At 42.1% G+C, this 17,381-nt stretch overlaps 1 protein-coding gene and 1 long non-coding RNA gene across 3 annotated transcripts in view; one reads left to right on the top strand and one right to left on the bottom strand.

The window, feature by feature from the left end:
• LOC110393974 (ethanolaminephosphotransferase 1-like) overlaps nt 1-17,381 on the top strand; it is a 48,795-nt gene that overhangs the window by 27,871 nt on the left and 3,543 nt on the right. For both annotated transcript variants that reach the window (XM_021387537.1, XM_021387538.1), the window contains exons 6-8: nt 2,116-2,224; nt 12,306-12,354; nt 14,306-14,486. In XM_021387537.1, the coding sequence (XP_021243212.1) occupies nt 2,116-2,224; nt 12,306-12,354; nt 14,306-14,486 (339 nt within the window). The remainder of the gene's footprint in view (nt 1-2,115; nt 2,225-12,305; nt 12,355-14,305; nt 14,487-17,381) is intronic.
• LOC110393975 lies at nt 4,145-17,376 on the bottom strand. The gene is made up of 4 exons (XR_002435294.1): nt 17,182-17,376; nt 11,480-11,625; nt 7,571-7,642; nt 4,145-6,974 (listed from the first exon to the last, which is right to left on the bottom strand). It is a non-coding gene; the product is annotated as an uncharacterized LOC110393975 (long non-coding RNA).

Below are 17,381 nucleotides of genomic sequence, written 5' to 3'. Positions count from 1 at the left end.
TTCTTTTAGGAAAATACCATATTTATTTCCAGTGTACAACTTGCACTCTCGTGACTGTACTCCCTAGATGTTCAGTGTGAGTACTGTGTTAATGGAAAGTATTCCAACGCATAAACAGTTAATATTGTTGTAATATGCTAGTGGCACTGAATATTACATCACAAATAATGTAATTTTTTTTGTGGAATCATAGAAATGTGTAAGTGTATCCAGTATATTTTCAACAAAGAGGAGAAAATGTTTGATTTTTTTTTCTGTATAGTACAGCATGCATTATACTCGATGAGCCTGCATGCAAAACACATTAACCTGCAAATTAGGTATGAATCCATCTTCAGATTTTGGTCTCCATTAAGTGCTATTGCCTCCTCATAGATGAGATCTTGACAAACCTGAAATTGGCCTTGACAGTAGCTACAGAATCCAATACTGTATATGCCTGACACTTACTTGCAATACAGTCTTTACTTCTGTTATTTAATTTGGACTTCTCATTTTACAAAAGTTTGTAATTATGTTTATTTGCTCATGACTAGCTTTATACATAAAAAGTACTAACTAAGTTCAATCAGTAAAAAGCTGTCCATCTTTTCTTAGGTAGAATTACACAGTTGCACTTAGGAACATTGCTGTGCATTTTAATTATTATTATTTTTTACCATCAGTGCCTTTTAAAATAGTCTAAAATTTATACAGCTTTTCAACATACTTAGCTTTTGTCTAATAAGTTTGACAATCGTCAATCTCTGCTAGCACAGCTTAGATCAACGGACACAGCCAGCTTCTCATTGCCCAGCTTTCTGAAAGAGGTCTTGGAGAGTGCTGCAATTAATTCACAGTGGTTATTCCTACTGATTCCAGTGATAGCAGGGGCTTGGTTACCATTCTCTAGAAACCAAAATACCAAAGAATTGGAGCCAAAGCGTGTTTCTCCTACACAACATCTGTTAAATGAGAGACAACCTCAGCCTGGGAGCACTGAATCCCTCGATCCCAGGGTGGGGGATTCCCCAGACAGCACGTTGCCTCAGTGCTCCCGTTCCTAGAGGTGTGCTGACATCTGACAGTGATACCCGTGAGTGTTCTGCCAAAAATACCGACTGTAATAGCAGATAATACCGAAGCTCCTCTTTTATTGCTCGCCAAAAATATCTGCTCAGAATGCAATGTGTGAGGGTAAATTCAGGCTCTGTCAAAGCCAGCTGGAGTTTTGCCCTCAAATCTGATGGAGCTAAGAGTTCATCTGTCATGTCTTATGGATAACATAATGCAGTTTCCTTAGGGAGCCAAATGTTACCTCTGTTGTAGTGGGTTGTAAAACCCATTATATACATCCTTCATTTAGACCAAAGTTTCTCAGAGTGCTAAGACACGACTTGTTCTAGTGCCTGCTCTTCCCCATTGCAGGTCTGCTGCTGGTTCTCACCCAGGCAATTGTACATGCAGTTCTACGATGCCACATTCAATAAAATTCTTTAAAAGCTGTGTAATGATAGGGCAAGAGCCTTGAATTTAGATACAGAGAAGTGAATGAAGTCAAATACAGTGTTCTGCTGCTAGTCTGTGATATTAACGGCATGTTATCTAGAAAAAATACTTCCATGTTCCTTTGAATTAGAGCAGTTAGTGTAATTTACAAGAATGGAAATATGTAGATCAAAGTTAAGAAAGAAGAAACCCATAACCTTGCAAAAACGGAGTATTTAAACAAAAAAAAAAAGCTAAGCAAGAAGATAGTAAAATCTATCATATGGTAAGGCTGGAAAATATTTGTGATCCCAGCGTGAGAAGCTGTAATGAATGGAAAAAATAAAAGTTACCAAGTGTTACCTGGGGATAAATAAGTGAATATCCAGTCTCCTCACCGGTGTTACAAGTAACATGATTGCTTGGACTTAGAGGTACAGTGAATTTTTGCAATTCACTGTTAATCTAAGTGCAGAACAGTTCAGGGAACTGAACCACACAGCACAGACTTAGCAGTGTTTTGCAGGGCTGCCGACAGCCGGCACCAGGTGGAGAGCAGGACTGTATTTCTGTTTGCGCTAAGATGGTAAGCAAAATTCTGTGCCTTTCAGAAGAAAGGATTAAAAACACGTTCTCCTTTTTCTGTAGGTGTTAATAACAGCATATCTGCTCACCGGCGTTGTTGGTGTGGAAGTCTGGCAGAAGCCTTTCCTGTTTGGTTATTACATTACAGATGTATTAGTAATCTTGCTTATAGGTAAGTGCCTGGATCCACGGAGAACTTTACTGTTTCTTAATTCTCTAGATTAAATAATTCCTTATATTTCCTATACATTTCTTTTTCCCTTTGTAAGTGCTGGCCAGTCCCAAGCTGACACGAATAGAGGTGATTAATAGAAGTCTTACTGGTAAACTTGAGATGGCAGACCACTGTGGAAAAATTTTTCCTCGCTGAATTCATATCCGTTGTATACAAATAACACAAAAATTGTTCCATAGTTACACATGCAGATCAGTGTGCTTTAGTGACTGCTTTCAAACACTCACAAACTTCTAATATCAGTCAGGTAAAATGTTGTTCACGTTTACGTATGGTAAAAGATCAGTAGTTCAGCCTGCAGCACACTATGATCCAAAACATCATGGACAGAAACAAGAAAGGTATTATTTAAATAATGGTAGGAGGCACAGCTGTAAATCTAGATGGTTTCTAAGCTCTGTTTTTAGAACTACTCTCAGACCAGAAGTGTGCATTTTTCATACACAGCAGTGACCAATTTGCTCATTGCTTGACACTGCCAGTGTAGCTTGAAGTAAGCATTGAGCACCTTCCAGCTGCTATAGCTAGACTGAGAACATGAGTTACATTGCAATGAGCTAAAACACAGCGGTCTTAGCTACAAAGGTGTGCACGTGGAATGCTTCAGTGTGTTGACTGGAAAGTGACAACGTTAGCACATATATTTTTTCAAGATTTCTGTATGAACATACAAATTGCGACAAGAGGGCACAAAACAGGGTTTGATACAGGCAAGGTAGACAGAAATGCATTCAGGCCTTGAGCCAGATGGAGAACTTGGGTAAAGGCCATCACTCAACTCCAGTTCCAGTTAGGGGCTGCCAGAGTTCTTCCTGGGGTGCTTCTGAACTTGCTGCATTTGCACAGCTTCTTGTTGTCACCTGTCTGCAGAGATGTGTGCAGCACCTAAAACAGACCCTCTGCAACCAAGGTTGAGCAGTCTTTTTATTTGTCAGTCTGTTTTGTGTGCACAGAGAAAAAGAAAGAAAGAAAGAAAGAAAGGGAAGAGCAAAAAGAGTAGCTGCCCTTTTGGTAGGCAACGCAAGGATCAGCCTGGCCGTGTGCAGTGAGGAAATGCCCTCTGGTGGGAAGAGAGAGCTCTGTGTGCTCTGGGAGCCGTGCTGAAGGGCCAGAGATGGGTGCTGGCTTGTGAGTGAGCCGTGCTGCTGGGGCCTGCCAGCCCAGAGTTCCATCCACACGATGCACATCGCTTCTGCTCCTCTTGTCAAGGCGCGTGACAGCCGCCTCAGTGGGGAGCTGGGTGCGCTTGGGAAGTCATGAGTGAAGGTGCAACTCAAACTAGTCAATGTATTAGGAAGATTTGTGCTGGGAAAGCACATCAGCATGATAAAATCCACAGAAGTGAGCATTATTTTTCATACTCTACTGCAAAGCAAAGTTTGATGGAATGTTCCTTTAGATTCAGAAAGAACACGCTGCTTGTGTCTAATGTGGTACGGTTGCATGGCTGGATCCATAAGCAGGGAACTGAGTACTTCTTCCATCATTGTCCCAAGCAGAGGAGGCATAACTGAGAGCCAAAATATTTCTTTAAAAACATTGTTTCTTGCACTCTGTCTATAACGCCATTAGCAACTTATGCAGCTGAATTAAAGCTTTAATACAGGTTTAAAGTATGCAGTAGATTATCTTTTTTTTTTGACTATATATTACCTAGTTTACATGGTGCTTAGTAATTTTCTTAAAAACAAACACTAAGTTTAAGTATTTGAAAAGCAACATCCTTCTACTTAGGATCATTCTGATCCAGAAAGCACTTCAGCTTTGTCACAGGTATGAATCTCAGTTCAGCAACAGTGTTTAAAGTGTTTTATCACTGGATAACCTGTGTGCAGTAAATCTGGATATGCACAGTTTTTAGAAGCTTGCAGTAAATCCCAGGACCCCGCTGTGCCTACTGAAAAAGCATTGACCTAGCCCACACCAAGGGCAGAGCCTTGCTCAGCCGGACCTGTTTGTCTCAGGGAACCTCCCTGCAGCACGCTCAGCCCAATGCCACTGTGGCCTCTCGAAAACCAGAGCAATGCAATAGGGCCTCTGCTGCTTTTTACGAGTTTGTTTCCCAGAACCCTGAGAGGAGCCATTAAGCCCTAACTGGCTATCCTTAACCATCTGATGGCATTTAAGAGTCACTAGTGCTCACTCTAACAATGGACCCGCATGTCTGCTTCATCAATACTTGGCCAAGAGCGCGCCTGCAGTTTTGTGCTTTCACCGTTCTGTACACAACAGGAGTTCAGCTGCTGAGCTGTCACTTTTCTGAGCACAGCTGGGCTTTAACTAGTACCTTTTATAGTGGGAAGAAATCCAAACAAGAAGCACAAGAGGGGAGTTTTTCAGATGTGTTTCCTGGAGTTTCTCGGAGAAAAAGAAAAAAAAAAGAATAGCCCACATATAACCCGGGGATGAACTCCGCTCCATGCACATCCTCAGTGGAAGCTGTGGTATCACCAGGTGACATTCACTCCCCAAAAATGCAATTTTTATCAGGTGCCAGAACACACAAAGATATACATAAAAACCACAGCGATACCGGTGTTTAGATTAGAAGCTTTATGAAAACCTCCCAAGAGAGAGCTTTACATATGTCCCTGGGAACTGTCTAGCACACAGTGAACACCTGTAGGAAGGTCAGCTCTTGGGCTGCTGAAAAGTGCCCTCGGAGGCCTTCCTTGTGAAGCTGAGAAACTTCTGCAGAGTGTTCTGTAGGAATTCTGCTACTCGGTGAATAGGAAAGCGTAATTTTTGCATGCGGTGAATGCAATTCCACCCTGAAGCTCCAGACCTTATGCCCCTTAACACACACCTAGCTGAGCACCAAACAAAATAAGAAAGGCTGTTCTCCATTTCCAGAGCATGTTATCCTGCCTTCTGGACAGAAATACCTTTGTTTTTTTCCCCTCTTAGCATGAAAGTAGCCAGACCTTTCTAAAGTTATGTGCCTGTGTGCTCAGCTGGAACTAATTACTTCAGCTCTCAGCAAAGCTTTTGTGGATGACACTCCAAAAGGCCCGCTGGGATTTAACCACAACTGTCCCATAGCATTATCTGGCTAACGAGGGTCTCTTCAAAGGGCACCACTGGGGTGAGACCCATCATTTATTTTCACCCCTCCAGGATGCCCCAAATACCAGGCATTCCCTGTCACTGCCTTATCAGGTTGAGAGCCATATAAAATATTTACAATATGCATTTTAAAACAATCAATTCGCTACGTGCAGTCTAGTACCAAAAAAGATGCCAAAAGATGCGATAGACGTCATACAAAATTTGCATTGACAGATAAACATCAGTAGTTTAAGGATCAGCATTACTAATTGATTATGGTTTCTGTCTCACGTTGGAATTAAATGACCTGTGATAGGTGCGTGTTCTGAATGAAGATTTTTCATACTCAAGACACACATACTAGCTCTCTGTGGAGTAGATTTTATAATGTGCAATAAAATTTGAGCTCAGGCTGCAATCTTCTCCTCACTGGAAACATTCACATAACTGTTTTCCTTTACTTGACTGTTTATTTCCAGGCAACTTACAGGAAATTTCTTTCAATCTATTAAATTTGTTCAGAATTGACCAGGGGGCTCAGAAGTTACGGTAGGATGCAGATGAACAGGCAATGTGTTATCAGTCATATCAGCTTCATTCCTTAGGATGCCAGGTTGGAAAAATTACTCCTGGGTGCACAGGAAGGTTCCTACTCCTCATCAGTATTCATTGCCATTGCAGAACTATGCTTTGTGGTTGAAAGGTCACCGGAGCATAGAATGGATATGTTGTGCTTCATCAGTGTGTGGCACATGGTGCAGGCAGTTCTGCCATCCAGACCCAGGGGCACATTTGAGTCCGCTCTATCTGGTGGGCAGCAGTGCCCAGATCTGGCTCATGAAGCTTGTGGCAAAGCTGACGCAAATTTTCAAAGTACAGGTTCGAACATGGAATGTTCAATGGAGTACTAACAGCTGTCATAGATCGGAAACTTGAACTTTCTTTTAGAGATGGGGCCAAAGGATTCAGAAGTTTTTCCTACAATGTGTACTGGATTGGGTCCTGTACTCTGCAAGGAGCATGTGTGCCTTGAGGTTGCTCATTTCTCTGAGCTACATAAGTTCACAAAACGGAATAAGTGCGTAAAAGAAAACACATTACCAGCAAAAAAACGAATGACCACACGAAGACACATTTAAAATGTGCCAAGTATTTGAATTCTGTAATACCGAGAAAGCACAGTCATCCATCTAAAGCAGTTCTTAAACAGTGTCCCATACTGTATAGATTGAAGAAGGACAGAGAAGTCCATGCAGCTGGCAGTTATACAACAGTCTGCTCTTTCTTCCATGATACAAAATTTCAGAAGGCCATGGTCAAACAGCCATCATCTGAAATGCGCATTTCTTATGTTAAGTATGGTTTTTTTTGGTCCAAGTCAGTGTTACAGTTGAAACATACCTGCTATTTTATTCATTTGAAAGCATCTCCAAGTCCTTCAGGCCAGCCCTTAACAGGACATTTATTCCCATAAGTCCATTCAGCAGATCTGCATCAGAGCAGGCAGGCAGATTTCTTTTGGCTGGAGCAATCTGGACATGGTCCTCTACCTCTTTTCTGATGCACGGCTGCAAGCGAGGCACTTTGCTTTCCCATGGAAAACTGGTGATGCTGGGAGCCTTCATAGCAATGCAAGGCACTGATCACAGAGACAACTTAAATGCACTTCTGATGGTGGAAGGAATTTTCCTTTTTCTTTCTTACATATATTAACTGTATATTTTTTTTCTGCTTCATGCCAATAAGTCATTCTCTACTGATTTTCTATAGTTCCCATTGCAAAGTCACTGATTGTTCTGCCTCAGTGGAGGACAGTTAATTGAATAAATGTTCAGTGATATGTTTTCTAAATGTTATCACTCCTACAGGCCCTGACTAGCCTTGTTTTAAAAGTGTAGTTAACATGAGTTGGCTTCTAGTTCTCTGTCACCAATTTAACATTTGTTAGAGCATTGTTGTGACAGATTGTACAAGGCTTCATTGAAGAAAAGGGTGTGAAAGACTCATCTGTCACTCCAGGTCTATATAAAATGCACTGAAGTTCATGTCTGGAGTAACCCATCCTAAACAGCCACAATAACCCAGAAAACAAGAGCTCTGGGGGCTGGTGGCAGAGTGATTTCACAGGGTGCTGATCGATGGTGTTGAGCCCATGATGGTGGATTGTAACAATGGTGTGGATTCATTTCACAGGCAGTGAGAGCCCCAAAAGGGAACTCACACAAGGGGACTCACCTGGCACGGACCTTCTGGTGGCCAGCCTTGGTTTTCAACGAAGGGCACTGTTCCTCAGGTGTTTGAATCTTGCTGTATGCAGAAAAAGAGAGTTAAATGTCCATGCTTTGTAAACAAGACTACATCAAAGCAGCAACTACATCCATAAACTAATTTGTCAGTCTGTACTAAAGCCCTCCAAATGCTAATTGTTACCTTGCAGCTCAGTTCAAAGAGATTAATGCACTGTGTTCTTAGACTTTGAAAATAAGTTATAAAATCAGTAAGCACGATAAATACACCCCTTTACATCTTTATACTCAGTGTCTTAGATGCTAAACATCCCAAACATACATCAACTTTGTGCATGAACACAGTACTCATGTTTACACAGTGCCCTTAATCATGTAAAATCCTTTGATAGTGAGTAGGTATGTTCAGGTTCATTTCTCACCTGTCCTTAAATTACTTACTGCATTCAGAATTTACAGGCTCAATTAAATCTGAAAATTATAAGTTTAAGAGTTTTCTTCACTTACTAGGTGGTCATAAGATTGCAATTTTATATAGCAGCAAAATGTAGTGTTATAGTGGACTGGACAACTCAGTATGCAGTTATTTGTTTGCACAACCAATTATGAGTCGTCCTCCCAGAAAATGCGTGGGAAAACCACACAGTTCCACAAAATGCTGCTGTTCCTGCTGCAAATGCTCCAGAATGTTCACTTTTTAATGAAGCTGGCTTTCAGGCACTGCTCAGTGTGCTAAGAGATGTTTCATGGGTCTGGCTGCTCTCAACGTGGAAGACATTCAGGAAAAAATTGTGGAAAAAAAAAATTTTCAAGCTTACACCGAGGCCTAAATCTTTTCAATCTTGATTTTTTTCTAGCATTGACTATGGTGAAGAATAAGCTAATGAAGAATAAGGGAGGAAGGCAATCGTATTTAAATTGTAGGTTGAAATGCAATGTTAGCAGTTACAGTGTTGATTTTTACTCAGCGAAACTTCTGCAATATGCAAAGCAAAAGGCTTGTGCAGACCTCTTCACTGAGGAGGAGATTTCATTGCTCCAGGAAGTCTGTTTTGGGGGAGGACAGAGGGAATGGTAGGTACCCACCTGAAAGAATTTGTGATGAAATAGGTGTGGAGAGAATAAGCAACTAAGATAAGAATAACTCTTCCTTTGAAGCAGCATAATTCACTAAAAATAGTGTCCGAAGTATTCTGGCTGCCTACTTAGAGTTGCTTTTATTTAGCATTGCTTAAAATCTCTCTAGTTGGGTGAATTCAGGAACCCGGTTACCTGAGGCAGGCTAGGTCTTTTTGCTGGTTACTGAAAGAGCATTTTGTAGAGCTAACAGCAGTGCCAGCTGCTTGTTTCTGGACTCACCATCCATTTCTCTACAACAAGCAAGTCACCCAAGTAGCTGCATCGTGCCCTGGCAAGATAAGCCTTGCAGTCTTCAGGCCATCAGTAGGCTTTGGGGCATGCTTAAAGATGCCTTTGTGCAAGTGAACTTAAATACATCATTGCCAGTCTGCCATTACTGCCAGATTAACATAGAGGACAAATGTACTGCACTGTCCACCACTTGCTAGGTTGTTTTTTTTTTCTGCTTTTGTTTTTTATTCACTCAGAAATGCAACACAGCTAACACCTGAAAAATTTTGGAATTGAATTTGAAAGCACCAAATGAAATCTGAAGGTGTCACTAGAATTGATGGGAATTATCTTTTTGTCCTTTTCACGCATATATCAGTATGTGTGTGCTTGAGTACCTACCTATCTGTATGTTTATAGATATGTAAATCTCTATACACATCTGTACATGCATTTGGAGTACAAGATATGCCTTCATTTCTGACATAGCTGTAATCCTGAATGCATTGTTACTGGGCTTGGGTTTTTTTTTTTTTTTTTTGTAGTTGTTGTTTTTTAATATGGACAAAATAATTCCTGATAAAGAGCTTTGGAAATGCTTATTTCTCTGAAAAGTGAGACAAGATATTGAAAGGCTCAGGGCTGAGCACGGGATTGTGCCTAAATCCCAGGATTTGGGCTTGATGCCCAGCATGACACAAGAATTCCCTGTGTGTATCTGTGCCACCCCATCTGTGCTTTGTATTTCTGCCTTCAGAGCAGAGCTGTTTTCTTACCTTTGGGATTCAGGACTTAAGTCAGCTGGGGGAAATACTGAAGGTGAAACTAAAAGAATACTAGAAGAGCGATGATGTTTTTAACAAACACTTGAGTTGTTCTATTGTCTGTAGCGTGTTAAAAACTTCTAATGCACTAAGCTTGACTTTGTTATGATTTTAAAATAAAATAGGCTATAAAAAAAAGAAAAAAGTACCAAGGCCATCCCTTGGGCAGTGCGGAGCTGGTCCAGCGCCTGAGGGACAGCCTGGTGGCTTTCCAGGCTGCACCTTTTGTTCCTTGGACCAGCAGGGAACGGCAGCAACGTGGAATCAGTAATTTAGCTCCAGGGCACAAAGGGCTTCTTAATGCCAATTAAAAAGCAGACTTAATGAGTACCAAAAGCAGCCCCCTAGCCAGGCCTCCTTGACTAAAAGACGATGGGGGAGTGCAACGTGTTGTAGGAAATGATGGAATTTTGAAAATCCCGTCAGAAACAGGGGAACGCCCTTTGCCTTCCCTACTGCATCTTCTGTGCTCGCTCTGTTAAAGGGAAGGTGCCTAAAAATATAGAGGAGTGACTGCTGTAACTGTCCCGCTCCGAAAGCGACTTTGCGACTTTCAGCTATAGCTTGGGGATTGTTTGTGGTCAGCGTGTTATTTCTAACTAAAATGGCACTTCATAAAAATAACAAATTGTTGGCAACCATCGGTCTTTGAATTCTATTTCTAGCTCCAGTCTCTATTTCTGTTCCTCTTGGTTGCTTTTCTCCTAACAAATCAAACTTCAGGATTGCAGCAGGAAATTTAGATTTAACCTCAAGAGTCAATGTTTTGTCTCATGTCTGCTCTAATGTGATGCAGATGTTGGAACTGCTGTACGTTACTCAAGCTTTTATTGAACCAGCCCTCCCTGCCTAATAGAAAACATAGATAACTGCAGTGCACATGAAACACACATCGTTGTGAAGGCACTAAGCTTGCAAATTTTGTAAATACATTTACAAAATACTTGGGCTGTTACTTCAATTGCACAGCCTTCAGCTGTTTGATACAGAGATTCTGCCATGGCAAAGTGGCAGAGCTCTTTATCTTATCAGTTTTAAGAAGCAACAAGAAGTAAACACATGAAAATGCAATACCTGAAATGACTTGCAGGCTGGATATTCTTTTTCCCATTCTCTGTCTCTTCCTCTTTAAAAGATAATCAAAAAGACCGAGGAAATAGAATATCTATTGTATCCCTTTTTAATTCCTTTGTTTTCCAGCAATCCTGATCTTCACTCTCCCTTTTAGTTTTCCTTCCCCTGCATTGCCACTCTAAGACTTAGGTATGTCTTTCACGAGGGCTGAATGCTAAACGCTGAAATTTCTTGAGATTCCACTATGCCACATTGACCCCGGTGCAAAGTAATTTGAAATAGTTCTTTCTTGTGCCTGTTCCTACTGCCTTGTGATTTGCAGCATTTCTAATAATGAGATAAAAGCGTGTTGAACTAACTGTGTGCATGAGATTTTAAGAGTAAAGCAGAAAGTTTACCAAATCAGAGTGTTATTCTTCCCCCTAACAAGATATTAATTATGTGTGTATTTAGTGCTCCCTTGATGATCTTCAAGTATTGTATTATAAAAACTGGGCAGAAATATGCTACTGAGAGCCATCTCCAAGCAGCAAACCAACCAAGCAAGGGCATTTGATATAGGATAGCAGGAAAACCAAAACCAAAGAGCTCTGTGGGGAAACATAGACAATGGGTGTCACAGAGTAAAGAAGGGCTGTATACATGCTCACCCAGTTAGGCTGACTAATGCTGCTGCTTTTTAAAACACTTGAATGCTCACTTCTTGCTGGAGTCCTTCTCTGCCCCTTGGATGAGCGCACTCTGCGTGGGGGTGTAGCACAGGGCGCCACACGGGTCCTCAGCCAGCTCCTGGGCTCTCGACAGCAGCAAGGCAGAGAGACACAGAGTTAACAAAGGCAAATTCCTTGTCCTTTATTGGTTAAAGCTGAGTTCCAGAAAGGTCACGGCTGTATTTTTTTAAAAAACAACTCATCTAAATGATGGCTATATCATGAAAATTAATTCACTTACGCCATTGTCTCAGCAAAGCCACTCATTAATTGAATCTCAGTATATTGGACTGTAAACCTATTATTTCCCCACTAATGTGAGCAGCGCTGTTGGAGATTAATTATCCTTATATATTCCATTGGAAAGCTTTTGGTGTCAGACTTGTCTCTTTCTACATGAACAGAGAGCTGCTCATGCAAAATGGGGCCGTGATCTTTCTTGGATCCTGGGGAGGAACCTGCATTACACACAACCGATTGTACTGACTCGTGACATCACATGTTTTAAAAATCTTCCAGCTCTTGTCACTCATTGCACAAGAAAATCGGAATCAGCAACTACTTCTAGCAGCTAACTCTTGGAAAAATAAGGAGGGCTATGTTATTGCCTAAAGCCTCTGAATTTCCTGTGCATCCTGTGATGAGTACTAGAATACTGAGTTGTTTCTACAATGGCTTATTGGCTCTTTTGTCATATTAGAGACTGTGGGACTGTCAACCTGGCATGACTGTAAATCACTGCATATCAATCTCTTTTTCCTTCCAGGCTTCAGTTTACTTCTTTCATTTCCACAAACACTATACAACATCCACAGGTAAGTGGACTAACATTAAATAAGTTCTGTCCCTCCCATTTAATTCTGTATATTTAATGGTTTCCTTACATGAGGAGTATTTGTAGACTTTCAGCCAGCTGTCCTGAGGTGGTACTGTAGCTTTTTTTTCTGTCCAGCTTTCAGCATCTGACTGGCTTCTTTCCCATGTCTGTAGCCTCTCTGGTTTCCCTTTCACTTGCCATTCTCCAGGCAACCTCACACTGTTCCTGGATGACAAACCAATGAAAGCCCTCCAGATATAAACAATGTGTTTTATTTGCAGCCAGATGTGATTCTTGACTTTTACCTGCTTTAAGTAAAATTCTGTTGCTGACCATCTCCGCTCCATAAAGGAGTTTACCGTCTTTCAGATCCTCCCGCAGAACTCCTCTCTGTATGAAGGCTGCAGATAATTGCCATCAGATATGGGCTAGGCAGGTGGCAAGCGGTGATTACATCTAAGAGTTGGCTTGCTGCACCTAGTGATTTCATACACAGCTCACTTATACTCTGGTGGCCTATTTTTATTAATGCTGTCTGCCTTCTTCTAGTATTTGCTAGCTCATTTCCCTCACCTGTCACATCGGGTTTCTCAGATCCCACATTTCCTGGAGGAGGGACTGTCACTCCCTATCTTCAGGAATTAGTGGCAATGAATATTAGCACGTCAATTTTGGAGAGACTCTAAGACAGTAACGCAGAGTTCCTAAGAGGCCCTCTCCCCATCGCAGCTTTTCCCAAGTGAGGAGCTGTGGGCAGGAAAGGCTGAGGGCGTTGCATCAGGGAGGGCCAGGAGGAAGAAGGCAGCACCATGTTCTTTCCTCTCATTTCGGGACTTCTGCTATTTGCCTCCTCGTGTCATCATCTGACATAGGCCTTTTGGCAAGTTTTATCATTCCTCTAAGCAGAAGAGCACCGTAATTCTGAACATCCAGCTGGGGTTGCTTGAAGGATGCACACACAAGCCACGTGCTGGTGAGGAATTTGAGTTTTCCAATAATGCTCTTTCTCTCCACCCTGCTGCCTGTTCTCAGTCATTATTTTATCAGAATAATATTGTTTTTAGGACTGAAGAAAGTATTTATTGGCTTTTTGTCTAGCTGCTTTTATAAACACAGAGAGTCAGAGATTTTAAACAGAACGTTTCCCAGTATACTTCAAACACAGAATCGCTCATGTGAAATCTGTGTATGAAGAAATAGTTAAATGATAGTGAACTTTAGTACCTCCTACTGCTTTTATAACCTCTCAGTGAGTTCTGCCTGAGTGAGGATACCAAGCTAGGCGCAAAAGGTACTGACGCTACTTTTACAGTTTTCCCAGCTGACAGAAAATGCAGTTCTTCACTACCTTTATTTAGTACTATCTCTAAAAAGCAGCTTAAAACATCCAAGACAAAAAAAAAACCCAAAACAATGCATCACAAATTTTCCATTACTTTAGTTAGAAAAAAGGTACCCCCTACTTTTAGGCTGCACTTTGCCGTTGCTGTGGGATTGTCCAGCAGCATCTCCTCTCGATCCAAGCAACAGCAATACCTGCCAGCCATGTGCTCAGCTGTGTTGTCGCTGTATTGGCTGAAGTCATTTCCTGTCTTATATTAGAAGGTTAATCTTCTAAAAATATACGTTTTGAGTTCACAGCAAGTTTGCATGCTGTGCTTTTGATGACACCGGAGTTACCACAGCTCACTGTGTGCAAGCCAAGGGGTCCACTGCCAGACAGCGATGAGGGAGTGGAGCTGACCAGAGGCTATGTGAATTAAACAGTGTAATTTTAGCCCAGAAAGAAGTTCCTACCATTTCTCTTTAAAACCTTGGGTACCTAACGCGTTTGTACAAGCAGTTGTGTTGCAAGATGAATTCTTGGGCTGAGGTCAGGCTGGAGTTACTGTGCGGAAATAGAATGGATAAGTTTTCTTACTCCATGAAATCATTGTATTTATTTGCAGAGCACATTTAACGAAAACACTGAAGAATGATTCTTTGTATGAAGGACTCCTCCCTCTTGTGTCACCTCTGTTGCTCTTCATGCTTCTTACAGTCTGGGTGGTTTTATCTCCAGGCAACATATTAGCAAAGCAGCCAAGATTGTTTTTATGGATGGTTGGGGTTACTTTCTCAAATGTTATTGTAAGTATGTTTGTGGTGATGGTACTATTTAGAGACAGCTTTGTGTCAGCGAGACTTCTATTTTTGTGTGAATAAACAGAAGGAGCAGAAACTGTAGTTAAAATTCAGCACAATCGCCCACACTACTCCTCTTCCTCCGTGCTATGCTCCTTCTTACAAAAATACATCACAGCACTTGGCTGGGCTGGGGAGCTCACAGTGCTGCAGCATTTATTTTACCACAGAAGAATATTTTGATGAAGGCTCTTCCCCTGCCCTCCACCTCAGGGTTTTATGAACAGCCCAGGGAGGCTTTAGCTCCAGAGGCCTAACAGCTGTGCACCGGCACATCAGGAATCGAAGTACAGTAAAGCTGAATGCGGGCTCAGATTTACCAGCAAGAGCAGGGGGTTGTCTGCAGCCTTCCCCCCCTGTTCTGCCTGTTAGTGTGCTACACGCACATCAGCTGGTCCTGCATCTCCCCTTCTCTGCTCAGAATAAGGCTGTGCTGTGGGCAGCAGCTTTTAGGGAAAGACACGAAGTGATGCAGGAGCGCAGTGATGGCTCCGCACCCAACGGTGGCTTTCCCCAAGCCACATCAATGCTGTTTCCATTTTCCTCCTTTTAACAACCCTGGGGCAATACAAACCATAGTGAAGTAATAGTGTGGGCAGCCAGGCAGTACTGGGGCCATGGCAGGCAACATGGGGCTTCCTTCCTTGGCCAAAGCCTCCTGCCTCTCTTCCTGCCACAAGAGCAGCAGCCAAGTAGAAAGGTGTTCCTCTAGCTAACACTAAAATATCCTAAAGCATAGCGGCTGTTGACATGTTGGGAAGGCTGTCTGCAACAGCATGTCACTGAGCAACACGGCATCCCATTTAAAAAATGGAAGTCTTGAAGTGCCTTGCACTGGGAGAGAGAGCTTTGAGAATATGGGAATTTCCAAAGGGAAAGCAGCACTCCTCTAGAAACTAAAAAATCCTAATTGCACTGCTTGTTAAATGTCCTTTACAAATGCACATTCCTGAAGGTCACAAATCAGACAACCCCATCTTAAGGAATCAGTCCCACAGAAGTCACAGAATCGCAGGGGCTGGAAGCAGTAGCTTCACCATAGACTGCAGTTTACAAGGCACTGAGTGCAGTGTGCTGAATGTGAGGCCTTGTTCTTCCTTGAACCAAGGCATCTACTGCGGTATGAGAGCCTTACAGGAATTAAAAATGTATGTATGTTAGTTGAAACGTATAACATTTAAAAAGCAGGCATAAAAAATGTATGCGTATTAGTTGCAATCTTTAACATTTAAAAGTGAAAGCCGGGCCCCGTTTCCTCGCACCTCCCCCGGCCCCTCTCTCCCTGAAGCAGGGGGAGGTTGTCATGGCAACGCGCTTCTTCCCCCAGCACCCTGACAGGCCGGCTTGTCCTTGCTCTGTGCCTACATGCGGTGCCAGGACATGCGGGGAGGGCGACAGCCTCTCCCAAGAAGGCAGGTGGAAAGCATCCAGCCCATCCTGAGAGATGAGGCATTCCCTGTGGTTTTGGTTAAACAGAGGAAGAAGGGCCTGGAAAGGAAAGCTGCTGGCCCTGCAGAGGGCTGAGCGAGGTTCTGCAACTCCACGAGGCACTAAGCTTGCATTGCTCCAAATACTCACCATAAATCTTGGTGAAGGATCGAGCAATATACTTAACAAGGTGTAATAATGATTTAAAACAATGTGAAATCCAACCTTGGGACAGGTGCAATTATTCAGCCAGAAATTATAGCCTATATTCATGAATTGGCGAGATTGCTTTAGCAGCGTCTGGAACAGTTCCTAAAAGACTCATGGAACTGGTGCTATTTGAAACATCCATCATCCATACTGATAATTCACTGTAAGCAAATAAATTTACATTATGTACATACGCTTACATATTGCATTATTGAAAGGTTATCATTTTTGGACATTCTTCAAGCCATTATTTTTTCCCTATTGTTAGATTTCATTCAGACCACTACTGCTGCTCTTATGGGATTTCAAGCACTGCACAGGGAAAGGTTTTTTTTATGTTTTTAGTGTTTTCAGGGTGCATAAAATCTGTTTTTAAACATATTCAAATTCTGAATGAAGCTTAAATGGATAAAAATTTCCTAAAATCCAAAAGGGAGCGTTGTACATGAGACAAAAGTCTTAAGGAAGCTCAAACAGGTAAAAGGCTTGAGTATTAAACTGTACAAATCTGAACTTGAACTAAGTTCATCTCATGACCGTTCAAGGTCTCAGTAAAATGAAGCTAACTGCTTTCAGCTGAATGTGTTCATATATTCATTTTCTTCTGCCATTCTAAGTGGGATTCCTTTCCCAAGGCCCCAGCTCCATCCCAGAGAGCCCATCTCCATAACTGAGGCAGGGAAGCGGTGCTGCTCGGGTGGGTGATGTGGTAATACAAAGGAGTGCTAGAACAGAAAAGCAGAATTTGGAAGAGGCATATTACTTTCCCTCCCTTACATACAGCAAACCAGAATATATCCCTGCAATGCTATGTGATTAGAATACCATTGTGCTCTCCCAGTGATTAAGCGGTGGCAATTTGATTTGGGATTACAACTTTATGAGGCTGTGTGAAAGCACGAAGTGTCAAACAAACTCCCCTTTTGCAAAACCAGGCTTCAGCTCATAAAGTGTGGCATGTCAAAACATTGCCTCCCTGAAATAAATGTATATTTTAAATTACCTGCAATAAAGTCCTTAAAGAACCACAGACAACGAGGCACAAAGGCTGTCGATAGCAGCTTCCTTTGCAGAAACAGGCTCCATTTTGAGGTCTAGCCTATTTTTCCCCATCGAAAGCAACCTGAAGAGAAAATGGATGCAGGCTGTTAGGAGTGAGCCGGCTGCCCCAGCACCTCTCACCCACCTGCCTTTCTTCCCACA

The sequence above is a fragment of the Numida meleagris genome, chromosome 2 (genome assembly GCF_002078875.1).
Source record: "Numida meleagris isolate 19003 breed g44 Domestic line chromosome 2, NumMel1.0, whole genome shotgun sequence".
Taxonomy (NCBI): Eukaryota; Metazoa; Chordata; class Aves; order Galliformes; family Numididae; genus Numida; species Numida meleagris.
Note: the sequence above shows the minus strand (reverse complement) of the source record. Positions and strands in the feature narration are given on the sequence as shown.